The 16500-nt window shown below is 37.1% G+C and overlaps 1 protein-coding gene across 1 annotated transcript in view; it reads left to right on the top strand.

Annotated features, from left to right (window-relative positions):
• Nucleotides 1-16500, top strand: part of LOC121387235 (titin-like) — a 481073-nt gene that overhangs the window by 316080 nt on the left and 148493 nt on the right. Inside the window, exons 112-126 of the mRNA XM_041518261.1 lie at nt 772-938; nt 2240-2354; nt 2859-3043; nt 3745-3859; nt 4597-4769; nt 5622-5733; nt 6266-6489; nt 7382-7667; nt 8053-8224; nt 8690-8890; nt 9654-9915; nt 10391-10657; nt 11631-12437; nt 13365-13631; nt 14660-14926. Coding sequence (XP_041374195.1) covers nt 772-938; nt 2240-2354; nt 2859-3043; nt 3745-3859; nt 4597-4769; nt 5622-5733; nt 6266-6489; nt 7382-7667; nt 8053-8224; nt 8690-8890; nt 9654-9915; nt 10391-10657; nt 11631-12437; nt 13365-13631; nt 14660-14926 — 3620 coding nt within the window. The remainder of the gene's footprint in view (nt 1-771; nt 939-2239; nt 2355-2858; nt 3044-3744; nt 3860-4596; nt 4770-5621; nt 5734-6265; nt 6490-7381; nt 7668-8052; nt 8225-8689; nt 8891-9653; nt 9916-10390; nt 10658-11630; nt 12438-13364; nt 13632-14659; nt 14927-16500) is intronic.

Below are 16500 nucleotides of genomic sequence, written 5' to 3' on the forward strand. Positions count from 1 at the left end.
CCATTCAATACATCATATTCCATTCAATTACATGTATTTCCTATTCATCTTGTTGTACAGTAGTGGCAAGGACATCATGGGCACCCTTTCCATTCAATACATCATATTCCATTCAGTTACATGTATTTCCTATTCATCTTGTTGTACAGGAGTGGCAAGGACATCGTGAGCACCCTTTCCATTCAATACATCATATTCCATTCAATTACATGTATTTCCTATTCATCTTGTTGTACAGGAATGGCAAGGACATCGTGAGCACCCTTTCCATTCAATACATCATATTCCATTCAATTACATGTATTTCCTATTCATCTTGTTGTACAGGAGTGGCAAGGACATCGTGGGCACCCTTTCCATTCAATACATCATATTCCATTCAGTTACATGTATTTCCTATTCATCTTGTTGTACAGGAATGGCAAGGACATCGTGAGCACCCTTTCCATTCAATACATCATATTCCATTCAATTACATGTATTTCCTATTCATCTTGTTGTACAGGAGTGGCAAGGACATCGTGGGCACCCTTTCCATTCAATACATCATATTCCATTCAGTTACATGTATTTCCTATTCATCTTGTTGTACAGGAATGGCAAGGACATCGTGAGCACCCTTTCCATTCAATACATCATATTCCATTCAATTACATATATTTCCTATTCATCTTGTTGTCAGGAGTGGCAAGGACATCGTGGGCACCCTTTCCATTCAATACATCATATTCCATTCAGTTACCTGTATTTTCCATTTGTCTTGTTGTACAGGAATGGCAAGGACATCGTGGGTACCCCAAACATCAGGATATCATATGATGATGAGCTGTGTACCCTCAAGGTTCTCAAGGTGAACATGAATCAAGGAGGAGAATACATCTGTCAGGCTACCAACTCTGCCGGGAAAGCAGAGTGCTCTGCCCATGTCACAGTTGAAGGTAATTGTCTCCCTTTTCTATCGATTAAAAACAAGAGAATCTAAATTGGCCTCGGTAGTTTTGTGGATAAGCCATTGGACATAAGGCTGGTTGAAGGTAATTGTCTCCCTTTTCTAATTTGATAAAAACATGAGAATCTAAATTGGCCTCGGTAGTTTTGTGGATAAGCCATTGGACATAAGGCTGGTTGAAGGTAATTGTCTCCCTTTTCTAATTTGATAAAAACATGAGAATCTAAATTGGCCTCGGTAGTTTTGTGGATAAGCCATTGGACATAAGGCTGGTTGAAGGTAATTGTCTCCCTTTTCTAATTTGATAAAAAATATGAGAATCTAAACTGGCCTTGGTAGTGTCATGGTTAAGCCATTGGACATAAGGCTGGTAGGTACTGTGTTCGCAAACCGGTACTGGCTCCAACCCAGAGCAAGTTCTTAAGTGCTCAATTGGTAGGTGTAAGGCCACTACACCCTCTTCTCGCTTACTAACAAACTAACAATTAACTCACTGTCCTGGACAGACAGCCCAGATAGCTGAGGTGTGTGTGCCCAGGACAACGTGCTTGAACCTTAATTGGATATAAGCATGAAAATAAGTTGAAATGAAATGAGTCTAAGACTCAAATCTCTAAAAAAAAAAAAAAAAGTCTGCTTTTTCTAATAATTTAAAAAAAAAACAAGTCTATATATAAATCTCTAATGATGACATATGCATACACTTTTGTATGGCGTTGCCATGATGTTAAGTCTGGGACTCTAATAGAAGTTTTATAAGCAAAGGGCTTAGGATTTCTGGAACATCGTTCAAAGCACCAGAAACTGTAGCTTTATTCTGTGTGATATGTGACAGTGTTTAGTTGTGTCAATGTTATTACGTAGAATCATGTATGTAGGATTTCAAAATTGGGTGATGGAGTGATTTTTAGAGTCCCTTCAATAACAGAATTTAGAAACTGGTGAAGGGAATGAGGACATAATATGGTGTGTGTGTGTGGGGGGGGGGTGTATTATTTTTATTTAACATTGACAAAGTTGGTAATATTGCTGACATAATATTGCTGACATCAACTTCTGCATTCTGTTTCTTACAGTAGTAAGTTCGAGATCATCAAAACTTAAGCCATGGTTCCAACTATAATATTATTTCACTAAAGTTAAATAATGATGTATAAATCATTCAGACTGATTAGCTTCAAGGAAAGGAAAACTAACTTATAAAAACACTTATCCAGATTTAGTGAAGTTAGACATTTTCTTATTACATACACAAAAATCATTAATTTATCCGTGTCAAAATGATTTCAGGAAAAGTGGAAGCACCAGAGTTCACGAGAGATCTCCAAGACCGTGAATGTCGTGAAGGTCGTCCAATCAGATTCGACTGCTCTGTTACAGGCATTCCTGAACCAGAAGTCAAGTGGTATGTACTGCTGTATTTTACATTCTTTTTCTCCTACGGCTTTTGAGTGGATACAGGTGGTAGTGTTGTGGTGTTTATAAGTTAATCAACCACATCCTTCCCACACTGATGGACGTACAGACAAACTAATTCAGAAGCATTCACTCAGCTTATCCATACCCAAGGCCATTTACAAACTCACTCACTCACTCACACTCATTTGCCTACATGTCCACACATAGATTCACTCACTCATAAACCAACCCACCCAACCAACTCACTCACTTGCCCACATACTCACTTATGAACCTGTGTGTCCACACACATACGCACTCACGCACACACACACTCATTCAAAATACATAAACACCCAACCCACTCACTCATGTTCCCACATACTCATTCATTCACATGTGCACATATATACAAGCATCCTCTTGCTCACTCAGTCTGTCACAACAAATCTTACTTACTCATTAGTTCAGCCAATTTCAAGTTTAAATATTATATAATCTTTTCCTGTAGGTATCTCAATGATAAACCCATTGAGTCTGAATTACGTTTCCATACCGACCAGCGCCCATCTTACACTGATGTGATCCACTCTCTCAGCATTGAGCCGACAGAAGTAGAGGATGCTGGGAAGATATCTGCCATTGCATCAAACTCTGCCGGGGAGGCCATGACAGAAGCTCTTCTGTCTATTGAAGGTAAAGAATTTTTCTCAATCATTTACAAAGACTACATCAGTGGTTCCTAACGTTGGTTATATTATTGCATGAGGACGGGATATAATTTGATAAATTTACTTAATCCCCTTCTTGCTAGTTTCAACCCATGAAAATGTACACTAAGTTTGGTTAATTTACAAACCTGTAACAAATTTGGATACAACAGAGTGAAACAAGAGTTTGTAACATTCAAATACCTTTAAAAATAGACTAAAACACGACTCTATAACTGTTACTTCTCAGACGCATGTGCGTTTTTTAAAATATGAAAAATCCATTTTATGGTATTAGAAACACCAGGATGACCAGAAACACTTCGGTTCTATGGAAATGGATAATCTAAACAATACAATATAAGTAATATTTGATTTCAGTTATCAAAAACGGCTCTAGTAGTGAAAAATATGCCTTAGTGTTTAAAAACTGGGGTCTGTCCCTTTAAAATATTCAGATTGTTTTTCAAAATCCACTTTTGTCTCTGTATATATTGTCTTTGGCAGATATTATTCAGAAGGCGGGCCAAAAAATGTGTAAACTATCCATTTCCTCATGCCATCATTTCTGGAATTGCTTTTGACATATTAAACTTAAATTTGGTTTCAAAAGCCATTTTTCTCCATTTTAAAGGATTTTTTTTAATACTTCATTGTCTGTAATCATTGCTCTAATTTACTTTACAGAAAAGAAAGAAACACCCAAGTTCATTAAGAAACTGGACAATGTTGAAACCCTCGAACACGAAACGTGCCGACTGGAATGTGTTGTCAGTGGAAAACCCAAGCCACAAGTCATATGGTAAGTTAAGAGCTTTCATCAACAAGATAGCCCAGTGGTAAAGTACTCACCTGATGCACAATCAGTCTAGGACCAATCCCCATCGGTGGGCACATTGGATTATTTCGCATTCCAGTCATGTTACACAGCTGGTGTAACAAAGGCTTTGGTATGTACTGTCCTATCTGTGAGATGGGACATATAAAAGTTCCCTTGCTGCTAATTGAAAAGAGTAGCTCATGGAGTGGTGGCTGCCATTACAAAAGATAAAGCATGGAGATATTTAGATTCAGAAGTGAAAATCAAAGAAGACGTATTGATTTTTTGAACTCTAAAACATTCAAATATACTGAAAAATTAAAGAAATCAGTGCAGTGGGTGGATTTCTATGGATGAAACCCCTCCCTGCTCAACCAAATTAATTTGGTAAATAAACTGCTAAACTGTTTACATTTATTTTAACAGACAGAAAATTTAATGGAATTCAAACTGAATAATTTTAAACAAATTTTTTTTTTTTAAATTATTCGCATTTCTTTTGGGCTCAGTATATTTAATTTTGGGATTGGTTTTTTTGCATGATGAAAGGCGATAAATAGACAAAATTAATTTGGTAAATAACGTGCCAAAATGGGCCTACACTGTTTACAAGACACAAAATTTAATGGAATTCAAACTGAATAATTTTAAATAAATTAAATTATTCGTATTTCTTTTGTGCTGCAATATATTTAATTCTGGCTTGGGGTTTTTTTCAGGCTGAAGGGCGATAAAGAGATTTCCGCATCAGAAGACATTGTGTTTGAAGTCTCCGATAAGACGTACAGTCTGGTGTTCAAGAAACCCAAGATGGACGACGCGGGTCTCTACACCGCTCGCGCTCAGAACCCCGCCGGTCAGATGGCCTGCAATGGCCGTCTCAAAGTTACACGTGAGTTTACAAACAAATATTTGAAAGCAATATATATGAAAAAACATTGGTTATTCTCGAAACAACATCCATTCGAGTGTGCTTCTCTAAACAACATCCATTCGACTGTGGTTTTCTGGCATTTAAAAAAATAAATTAGTTCCAGTTTTAAGCTGGATTAAACTAAGCGTACTTACTTACTTATGCCTATTTGCTTGCCGAGAGCATAGGCCATTGACTAAGGAACGCCACTGTTGGCTGTTTGTGGCCATCTTCTCCATCTCTCTCCTGGTGTAGCCCATCGCCTTTGTTTCTTTTCCGGAGTCTCTTTGCCAGGTGTTCCGCAGTCTCTTCCCTAGGGGGTTCCATGTGATGGCTTGATGGGTGATGGTTTCTATAGATTAAGCTGAGTTGGTAGAATGCTCGGCTGAGATGCTTGGGTTGTAGATTGGACCTCCTCAGCAGAACCTTTGGGGTTTTTCTGTCTCAACCAGTCCTGCTTAACTGGTATATCAAAGGCCATGGTATGTGTTGTCCTGTATTGGAAAGATCCCTTGCTACAAAAGGAGAACAGATCTTCTGTAAATCAGATACCTCTTAAAACTGGACTTTTTAATTAGTCCCATGGGTGTTTAGTTTAGAGGGTTTCACTGTATTTACAATGCTTAAACCCCTATGTGTGAGGGAAAAAACAGACTTTGTAAATTCTGCCCTATGTTTATGCCTGTGTGTCATTTATTCATTCTTTCATTTGTTCATTTGTCCATTTATTTATTCATTTATTCATTAAGTTATTCATTCATTTGTTCATTCATTCATTCATTCATTCATTCATTCATTCACTGTCAACATTTTCTTGTTTCATTCTCACAGCTGTGAAGAAACCAAGCTTCACTAAGAAACCGTCGGATGTCCTCGTACCCAAGACTGGTACAGCCACGTTTGAAGTAAAGGCAACTGGCACACCTCAACCTGACGTCAAATGGTGAGTCACATTTTTTGTTTTACTCAAACAGAAATCACGCTGAGGCTTGGGGTGAGCAGTCCATCTCTGTGATAAAAGAATTATGGGACAGGAATCACGCTGAGGCTTGGGGTGAGCAGTCCATCTCTGTGATAAAAGAATTATGGGAGTGATTAATTGTTCCCCTGACTCAGATTATGGGGAGACATTTTAGATACTGAGCATCTCTTTTGTAGGACTTTTTTTCTTTCTATTCTTCACGTGCTAAGGACAGCTAAAAATTTGATTTTTGGAATGTTTTGATCCTGAAGTTCTCAAGTTTTAATTTTAGAACATAAAAACCATTTAAGAGGCTGGCATTTTTCATGAAGTTAAAGATGCGCATTATCAAAATGTTAACAGAATCATAATTCATATGCAATACCAAATCCTGTTCTTTGAAATATAAGTGTGACCAAAACCATTGTGTATACCCATATGAACAAGTCAAACAAATAAAAATAACCATCACATTCTAAGATATAAAACAGTCCACTGTGTATTTTTTTCACAGGTTCCTTAATGGTCAGGAGCTCCAAGAATCAAACAAAGTTCAAATGGATTTCAAGGACGGCACCTACACGCTGCAGATTAAGGATGCGACAGCCGACTTTGCCGGTGTCATCGAAGCAGTTGCTGTCAATTCTGGTGGCGAGGTGCTCTGTGCCGCCAAACTGGACGTGCGTGGAAAGTCACCGGAATTTGTCGAAACTCCTCTCAAGTGCACAGTTCTTGAAGGTAAAAATGTTTTCTCTTTGTCCAGTTGTCTCCCGTTAACTGAATAGTTATCTTCCCTGAATTGGCTATAATTATCTTCCCTTGATTAGTTGATACCTTTTTTTCTTGAGTGGCTGTACTTATTTCCACTGAATTAACTGAAGTTATCTGTCCTTAGCTGATGGTAGCTATATCCAATCAATTAGTTGTTGTTATCCTTCTTTGAATAGTTTTAATTGTTTCACCTTAATTTGCGAGTGCGAATAATTTTTACATGCTCATATACCACTAGAGTTTCGAGCATGTCCGTCCCGGGACCTGTCTCTGGATAGCCAGGGGCTTGTCCCAGGACAGAAAAAAAATTAAGCGGACAATTTAGAAATTTACATCCAAAAATTAAATAGTGGGCCTTTAAAATTTTGATGCGCATCTCTAATTAATATAATTAAATAAAGAAAATTCTACTCATTAAATTTGGTCGCTAAATAGATCGGGTGGTCAAAAAGAAATTCGATAAGATCGGTGGCCTGACTCGGGATGTGGGGGGGGGGGGGCCTTAATTTGCTGAAGATATGTCCCTTTGATCTTGAAGTGTTCTTCATGTTCCAACCATGACTTCAGTAATAGAATGTTGATGGTTTGTACCACATTGATGTGTTGATCTATTTGTTGAAAAACCTTCATTATTTGTTATTTTACCTATGTAATATTCATACTTCAGGAAGCATTGCGATTTTGCGCTGCCTCATCCAAAGTGATCCCAAGCCAAAGTTGGAGTGATTCATCCTGAAAAAATCTTCATTATTTTTAATTTTACCCATGTAATATTTATACTTCAGGAAGCATTGGAGTGATCCATCCTGAAAAAATCTTCATTATTTTTAATTTCACCCATGTAATATTCATACTTCAGGAAGCATTGCGATCTTCCGCTGCCTCATCCAAGGTGAGCCAAAGCCGAAGGTGGAGTGGTCTAAAGGGAAGTGGATGAAGATCACGGACGGGGGCCGATACAAGGTCTACGAGGACGAGAAAACTCACGAGCAGGTCCTCGAGATCTCCGAGATCAAGAACAAAGACTCAGGAACGTACACCGTCACGGCAACCAACGAACACGGCAGCATGCAGGCTCCAGCCACACTGATGGTGACTGACAAAGAGGAGGAGGTGGTCGACTGGAAGGCACAGCTTAAACACAGGTTTGTCCAACACTCGGCTGTCTTCATGGGTAGTCAAGGTGGGAGGATTTGGGAGAGGACCCAAGTCCATATTTAGAAAATACACTAAAATCCCTCAAAACCAGACTCTTTGTAAGCCAGAGTGTGCGCAAAACCAGAATTTTTGTAAGCCAGAGTGCCCTCAAAACCAGACTCTTTGTAAGCCAGAGTTTGCGTAAAACCACAATTTCTGTAAGCCAGAGTATCCTGAAAACCAGACACTCTGTAACCCAGAGTTATGGCCCTAGGATTTAGGAGATAAGAACATTTGTTGGGCCCAGTAGGAGATATGTATTGCTTCAGCAGTACTCTCAGATAGCTTATTTATACTGCTGCTATGTACTGTATTTGTGATGTATATTTTCAGGGAGGTACAGCGTAAGGAGCAGGATGAGGATGACCAGAACTGGCGCGACATGCTGAAACACATCGAGTCCCCTGAAGGGTCCACGCCGTCCCCTGACAAGAAGAAGAGCCCAGAGATGGCCGAGTTTGAGCGAACTCCATACCAACTATCACCGAAGAGAGAACGACCTGAGGTATTTGTAATACACATTCATTTTATAGAATTCTTTGTGTTTAACACTCATTCCAGCCAGTACTTCACAACTGGTGTAACAATGGCCATGGTATGTACTATTTTGTCTGTGAGATGCTGCATATTAAAGATCCCTTGCTGCTAATCAGAAGATGTAGCCTATTGCATGGTGGCAGTGAGTTTCATAATCTGTGTCGTCGTTAAGCATATATGTTCGACAACATATAGCTGTAATTAAAATGTGTTGAGTGTGTCATTAAAAAAAAAATTATATTTAAAAAGCCAATGTTGTACTTGAGTTCAATTTAGATTCTTCTAAGTTTATATTTATCAGTTGTTATTTTTTTCCTAAGTAATCTATGTCAATATTTGGACTGGTGTTAAATGAAAAAAAACTTTAAAAAAACATATAGCAATAACCAATGTTCGAAAAAAAGCAACTAATATATATGTTTTTATGTATTAGCTCGAGGAAGGTGGCAAGCCATTTGAACGCACAATGGAGGAACGAGAGAGACCGGAACTCGAGATACATGCCGAGAGGTTACGACCTGTAGCTACGGCGCCTGAAGCGGAGGAAGGCGAGAAAGGAAAATATGTCCGACCAAAGAAATTCCTAGCAGAGGAAGAACTGGAAGAAAGTCACCTGGTTATTCCAAAAGCCAAGGTAATGCTTCTCTTGTGTTTTGTGATATACAGTATACAGTACAGTAAACTGATTAATACTGCAACATGTCGGGGGGGGGGGGGGGGGGGGGGTGTGTCTCTGCAAATACACCTTTTTATTAATAAATATTATTTTGTGATTGAAGTCATTATGATTTATATCAATTAACCAGGCCTCAAAACTGCCAGTCGCCAGGTCACCAAATGCGACCAAAGTCCCGTTTGGGCAACTTTTAATATTAAAAAATAATGGCATTAGTCGCCCCAAAATATTATTTTGGCGATCTTCTTTCTATAACATACAAGCCACTATTATGAATTGTGTTGTATATATTTATTTCACATTAAAATCTTGCTCGTGGTTCGTATAACTGAACATATCGACGTACCGTAATTATTAATATTTACAAAATAGACTGAATTGCAACATTTGACCCAAAAAAATTCACTAGCCGTTGGGCATGGCAATGGTATTTATTTACTAGCCCAACATTGAATATCACGAGCCATGGGAGTGGGGCTACCATAATCTAGAAGCCCTGGTCTTGAAGCATATATTTCATATTCTTACTTATGCTTACTTAAAAAAATTTACAATTAAATTTTTCAATTAAATAAAACATACCTGAAATATGAATATTCATGTTTGGGCTACCTAAAGCAAGTTTGGACCTCTGAAATGAAAATATTTTATTTTGGGCCACCATAATTTTCTGATAATTATTGAGCCCTGATTAACATTTTCTGTTAATTATTTGTTTCAGTGGGAATTCACCATTCCTCTCAAGGATATGTGTGTCAAGGAAAGGGAGGCCGCTCTGTTTGAATGTGAACTCTCCCTGTCCAACATCAAGGTCGTCTGGTGTGTCAAAGGTGAAGAGGTCGAACCGAGTCCCAAATACGCCATCATGGCCGACGGGAAGAAACACTCTCTTGTCGTCAGCAAGTGTCGACCGAAAGACGCCGGCGCAATCTCGTGTTCTTATCCTGGGAAACTGACAACAGAGGCTAAGCTCTTTGTAGAAGGTTTGTATTTGTTATTGTACATGGCTACAGTTCATGACTCAACAGTAAAATCAGCTACCCACCCATAGTTGGTTGCTTAAGTCTGTGTAATTGGCCTGTCTGAACACACTGGTGCAATAGTTTCTAAAACAAAATCTCCTACCAACCCCCATATAATTTTGTGAAGTGACGTCAGCTCCTACCAACTCCTGTATGCACAGTGTAAACAAACGCTTTAATATCAGACAAGGCGCTTCGCTTTCATCAACCTGACTTGTAAAACAATGTAAATGACTCGATAGTGTATACCATGGTCTCCCTTCTCCCCAGAGCATTACTTAAAAATTAAAAATTAAAAAGATTTAAAAAAATTAAAAAATTAAAATTAACAAATATTTGACATCTAGTAGCTGATGATTAATTACTAGTAATCAATGTGCCCTATGTTTAATTAAGCAAAACAAGCTTTAACTAATTAAACTTCTAATATTTACAGAAGTACCAGCTGATTTCGTGTTGCACCTTGAAGACACGAAAGGCAAAGAGAACCAGGATGTAACGTTCACCTGTAAAACCAACGACGACGAGATTCCAGTTGTCTGGTTGATTGATGGCAAACCTCTGACACCGTCTGACAAGTACATCGTCCAATCAGATGGCTTCACGCACACGCTCACGATCAAGAACCTCTCACCAGATGACAGCTGTGAGGTCACTGCCATCATCGGCGACAACAGCACCTCGGCGAAATTATCTGTCGAAGGTAGTGTAATAGTTATATTGTGTCACCGGTGGTTAGTAATAGTTTTGATATGTCACCTTTGGTTAGTAATAGTTTTAATATATCATGATTGGTTAGTAATAGTTTTGATACGTCACCATTGGTTAGTAATAGTTTTAACATGTCACCATTGGTTCATAATAGTTTTAAAATGTATCCATTGGTTGGAAATAGTGGTGATATGTCACCAGTGGTTAGTAATAGTTTTAATGTCACCAATGGTTAGTAATAGTTTTAATGTCACCATTGGTTAGAAAAAGTTAACATAGTAAGAACAACACATCGGCAAAGTTATTTGTCGAAGGTAGGGTACTAATTATATTTTGTCACCAGTGGTTAATACACAGTTTTGATATGTCACCATTGGTTAGTAGTAGTTTTGATCTCAAAAGTGGTTAGTAATTTAGTTTAATATGTCAGCATTAGTAATATGTTTTAATTTATCATTATTGGTTAGTAATCATTTTAATATCTCACCATTGGTTGATAATATATTTAATATATTAGTAATAGTGGTAATAAGTCACCAGTGTTTAGTAATAGTTTTACTATATCACTATTGGTTAGTAATCATTTTAATACAACACTATTGGTTAATAAAAGTTTTAATATGTATCCATTGGTTAGTAATAGTGGTGATATGTCACCAGTGGTTAGTAAGAGTTTTAATATGTCACCAGTGGTTAGTAATAGTTTTTGTATGTCACCAGTGGTTAGTAATAGTTTTAATGTCACCAGTGGTTAGTAATATTTTACATGTCACCATTGGTTAGAAAAAGTTATCTTTGTTAAAAATAGTTAATTTAATTATTAACTTAATTGAATTTTTAAGAAATATACTTAATGACATTCATTTGTATTTCTAATAATAAATTTTATTATTAAATTCATTGTACTTTTAATAATAAATGTAATTTCATTATTAAAGTGATTATATTAAATTTGTTTAATTTAGAAATATCTGCTGAATTTGACGTTCCTCTGAAAGACGTCTCAGCCAAAGAACACAGCACTGTGGAATTCGAATGCACCTTTACCGTCCCCGTCAAACCAGACAAGATCAAGTGGTACATCGACAACAAGGAGATTACCCAGGATGCAAAGTACCAATTTGTTGCAGATGGCGTCAAACAGAAGCTCATCATAAAGGATGTTGCCCCAGCCGATGGTGGAGTTGTCACCATCAAACTGGATGACAAATCATCGTCTGCTAACTTCACGGTTCAAGAAATCGCAGCTACGTTCACCGTTCCGGTTAAAAACATTTCAACATTCGAGAAATCCACCGTCGAGTTTGTGTGTGAGCTCAACAAGGACGTTCCCAAAATCCAGTGGTTTCTCGACGACATGGAACTCCAACCCGACGACGGCATCGAGATTATTCAAGATGGCCGCCAACACAAGCTCATCATGCATGATGTCCTGATTGACGATAACGGGAGAATCACTGCCAAGTGTGGAGATGTGGAGACAAGTGCAATACTCACAGTAAAGGAGATTCCTGTTGATTTCACAGTTCCACTCAGCGATGTTTCAGCTTTGGAGAAATCAACGGCAGAATTTGTCTGCGAACTGTCCAAGGATGTTGAGAAAGTGAAGTGGTTTATTGACGATGCTGAAGTGAAGGACAGCGATAAGTACAAGGTCGTGTCAAAGGGCAAAGTTCACAAGCTGCAGATTCTCAATGTGATGGTGGAAGATGAAGGTCAAGTCTCGATATTGGTGGATGACAAGAAAACTACAGCATCTCTCTTTGTCCAAGGTAAATAACTCATCGCATCTTTTTTTTCTTTTTTGGTTTGTTAAGACGTATTCACACTCTATGAATTGTAGTAACAACTTGTAACATAGTATTTTTAATATTTTCTTTTTGTATACTTAATTATATATTTAATTTGTTTTGTTATACGTTTAAAAGGCAATATCTTTTCATTGTGACCCTTTTGTATGATGAATGACATAAAAAACAATGTCAACCATCAGCTCATAGTTAATATCTTAAGATTATTATTTACCCAAGCTGAACACAGTTAGTAATAATAGCACAGCAATTTAATTAAAATTACTCGAGTCCTTCAGTTCTTTGTTTGTCCATATACTTTTACATCTTACTGTGGACACACTGTTCACATAGGCAATTGGTGACAGTTTGGAAAATGTATAGCCAGCCAGTTATGTCTAGTTGAATTTTGTGTTAGCTTGTGCACTGCAATAGCAGTAGTAAAACCTTTTAAACCATGGAAACCATTTCAGTAGAATGAATGGTATATTAACAAAACCTGGGTATGAAAGGGATAGTGTCGTACTAGGGAGTTCTTTTTGCAAACCTTGTTCCAGCTAGTGTACCACGACTGGTATATCAAAGGCTGTGGTATGTGCTATCCTGTCTGTGGGATGGTGCGTATAAAAGAGCCCTTACTACTAATGGAAAAATGTAGCAGGTTTCCTCTCTATCAGCCAGAAATTGTTAGCCAACTAGAAGATTTCCAGCCTGTTTCAATGATTGCCTCTGTGAATATGACCACAGTTAAGTACAAAAATAGTTGGACAAATATTTTGAGAGATCTAGGGAATCACAGCTGTGCTGGTATGTTAGCTGGAGTAGTTACTACAAAAAAACAACTATGGGCTGTTTAGTTGATTTTATGGTTGTTTCGCGTACTGTATTCATATTTTCTTTTACTTTCAGAATTATCTCCAGAGTTCACAAAGCCTTTAGAAAACCAGACAGTCAAAGAACTGGGCACAGCGGAATTCTCGTGTGAACTGAACAAGGAAGGTGCCACAGTTAAATGGTTCCTTGACGGACGTGAAATCTACGAAGATAAACGCTTCCACATCCTGAGTGAGGGACGCACACATAAACTCATCGTCAAAGAAGCCATCTTGCCTGATGGAGGGGAGATAACTGCCAGAGTAGAGGACAAGAAAACATCTGCAGTCCTCACTGTTGAAGGTAAAAAAAATATATATATTTTTGTGACACATAAGATTTTATCTTTTTATATAGTTTGTGACACATAAGATTTTATCTTTTTATTTAGTGTTAAAAGTTGAATATAGATCTTATCAGGTGCATGTGCAGAGGGTGGGTTTCGAGGGTCTGAACGCCCATGCTAAAAGCATATTTTCTTTTTTCAATTTATTTTCTGAAGTGGTATGACTCAACCCCAACTAAAAACTTCATCCCCACTAAAAACTTTGTTCCCCAAAGTGCACTGACATTAAAGCCCTCCCCTCTGATGTATGTGCAGGGGAAGGGATTTGAGTGTATGTGCAGGGGAAGGGATTTGAGTTTATGTGCAGGGGAAGGGATTTGAGTTTATGTGCAGGGGAAGGGGTTTGAGGGTCAAAACCCCTCCCCACTTCCCCTGCTGAAGCAAGTTTTCTCTCTTTTTCTCAATATATTTATATATTTTCTGGGGAAGCAGGATTCGACTCCCCCTCCCTTAAACTATATATATATAGAAAGGAAAAAAAGAAGAAAATAATAATAATTAAATAATAAAAATAATATTCATTTAGAAATCTCAGCAAATTTCTTAATCACTAATGTAAAATATTTTGTAAAATTTTATAAAGAATCCAAAATCATATACTTTAACAATTAATTTTCTTTTAATTCTGTTTTTTTTTTTTTTAATCCCTGTAGAATTTGCCAAGCTCTCTGAATAGAGGAGCATAAGATCGCATATTTCAAATGTGATTATAATAATAAAAATAATCAAATCTCATTAAATAAAATATTTTGTAAATTTTTTATCAAGAATTCATAATCATATTTAACAATTAATTTAATTTCTTAATTTTTTTTACAAATCCCTGTAGAATTCACTGCGGAGCTATTTGAACAGATCATGGAGGAGTACAAGATCGCGTATTTCAAATGTGATTATTATAATAATAAAAATAATCAATTTTTTTCAAGAATTCATACTCAAATTCTTTAACAGTTAATTTTAAAATTATTTAAATATTTTTTAGAAATCCCTGTAGAATTCACTGCGGAGCTATCTGAACAGTTCACAGAGGAGCACAAGATCGCGTATTTCAAATGTGACGTGAACAAGGAAGACGTGACCGTCGTGTGGGAGAAAGACGCACAGAGGATTGAACCGAGCAACAAGCACATCATCCAGGACGAGGGCACGTCGCACACACTCATCATCAAAGATGTCGACAAGGACGATGTGGCCGAGTACTCAGTTGTCGTCGGCGACCAGAAGAGTTCGGCACGATTACATCTCGATGGTGAGTGATTGGTGAATTTATTAACGGCAGTTCTTGAAATGATCACAAGAGATGGGCGAAAGACATTGGACATTTTTTTCTAATTTAAATGAGGGAGTATTCAGTGTTTATTGATGGTAGGGGAGCAGGATGTAGATCAGGTCTGGGATTGATCCCCGTCAGTGGGCCCATTGGGCTACTTGTCATTCCAGTCAGTGCACCACAACTGGTATATAGCAAAGGCCGTGGTATGTGCTATCCTGTTTGTGGGATGGTGCATATAAAAGATCCCTTGCTACTAATGGAAAAATGTAGCAGGTTTTCTCTGTAAGACTATGCCAAAATTACCAAATGTTTAACATCCAATTGCCGATGGTTAATAAATCAATGTGCTCTAGTGGTGTCATTAACCAAAACAAACTTTAACTTTAACTCTGAGACTATATGCCAAAATTACCAAATGTTTAACATCCAATTGCCAATGATAAATAAATCAATGTGCTCTAGTGGTGTCATTCAACAAAACGGACTTTAATTTTATGTTTGGTATTGTTTGGAGATACCAATAGTCATAGGTTTTTTGTGTAATGTGCTGAGGTGTCGTTAAAGGCACTGACCCTATAGTTATTAGTGTAAAATATTTTTGGTTTTCGCAGGTTTTTTTTACTTTAAATATATTATTTAACTTCCAATCACTGGTCATTTCTGGAACTGCCAAAAACAACATTTTAACTTGCTTGCTGCATTTTATGGTATATGACTATTACCTAGATTAAGTTTGTTGAGAAGACATTTTATAGATTTATTGAGTGTTTTGCATTCATTTTGAAGTTTTAGCATGTATAGTACATGTATTTTAGTATTAAACTGTTTTAAAGAAGCATATCCAGTGTTAACCGGTATTAAAACAGCTTAAATAATATTAAAGAAGCATATTGAGTTTTACATAATATTAAAGATATGTGTTTAGTGTTTCGTTTATGTAAAAAAGCATGTTCAGTCTGTTGTATTAACATACAAGTAGAATATAAATTGTTTGCATTAATCAGGTTGTGTGTTTTAAAGTTGTTGTTTGTTTGTTGCTGGGGGTTTTATGGGTGGGGTTTTTTGTTTTGTTGTTGGGGTTTTTTTTGGGAGGGAGGCGAAGGGGGGATTAAAGCACTGTGTTTATTTTCTGTTGCTACTTTGTGGGTTTTTAAAATAATTTAGTCTATTCTTCATAATGTTTCAATTCAGCATTTCATTAGAATGGCACATAATGCATTATCATTTTTATTAATTTCAAATAGTGTTTTATTATGCACCTTTATGTTTTTGTTGGTAATGTGTATTTTGTATGCATGAACCATCATACATGTATAATGCTTGCATTTGTATATTCCGCTGCTTGCTAATATAATCAGTTTTAATATAGCCAAAATATTGCTTGCGTATGAATATTGTTTACAAGGGCAGGTATAGAGATATTTAAAAAAAAAAAAAATATTTATTTTTGATTGTAGAGATTGAAAATATTTTAGGTTTAGAGGAGGCATGGCAGTGGACATGCATTTTGGATTAGGAAATATGTAAATGTTTTTTGGTGGGTTTTTTAA

The sequence above is a fragment of the Gigantopelta aegis genome, chromosome 13 (assembly GCF_016097555.1).
Source record: "Gigantopelta aegis isolate Gae_Host chromosome 13, Gae_host_genome, whole genome shotgun sequence".
Lineage (NCBI taxonomy): Eukaryota > Metazoa > Mollusca > Gastropoda > Neomphalida > Peltospiridae > Gigantopelta > Gigantopelta aegis.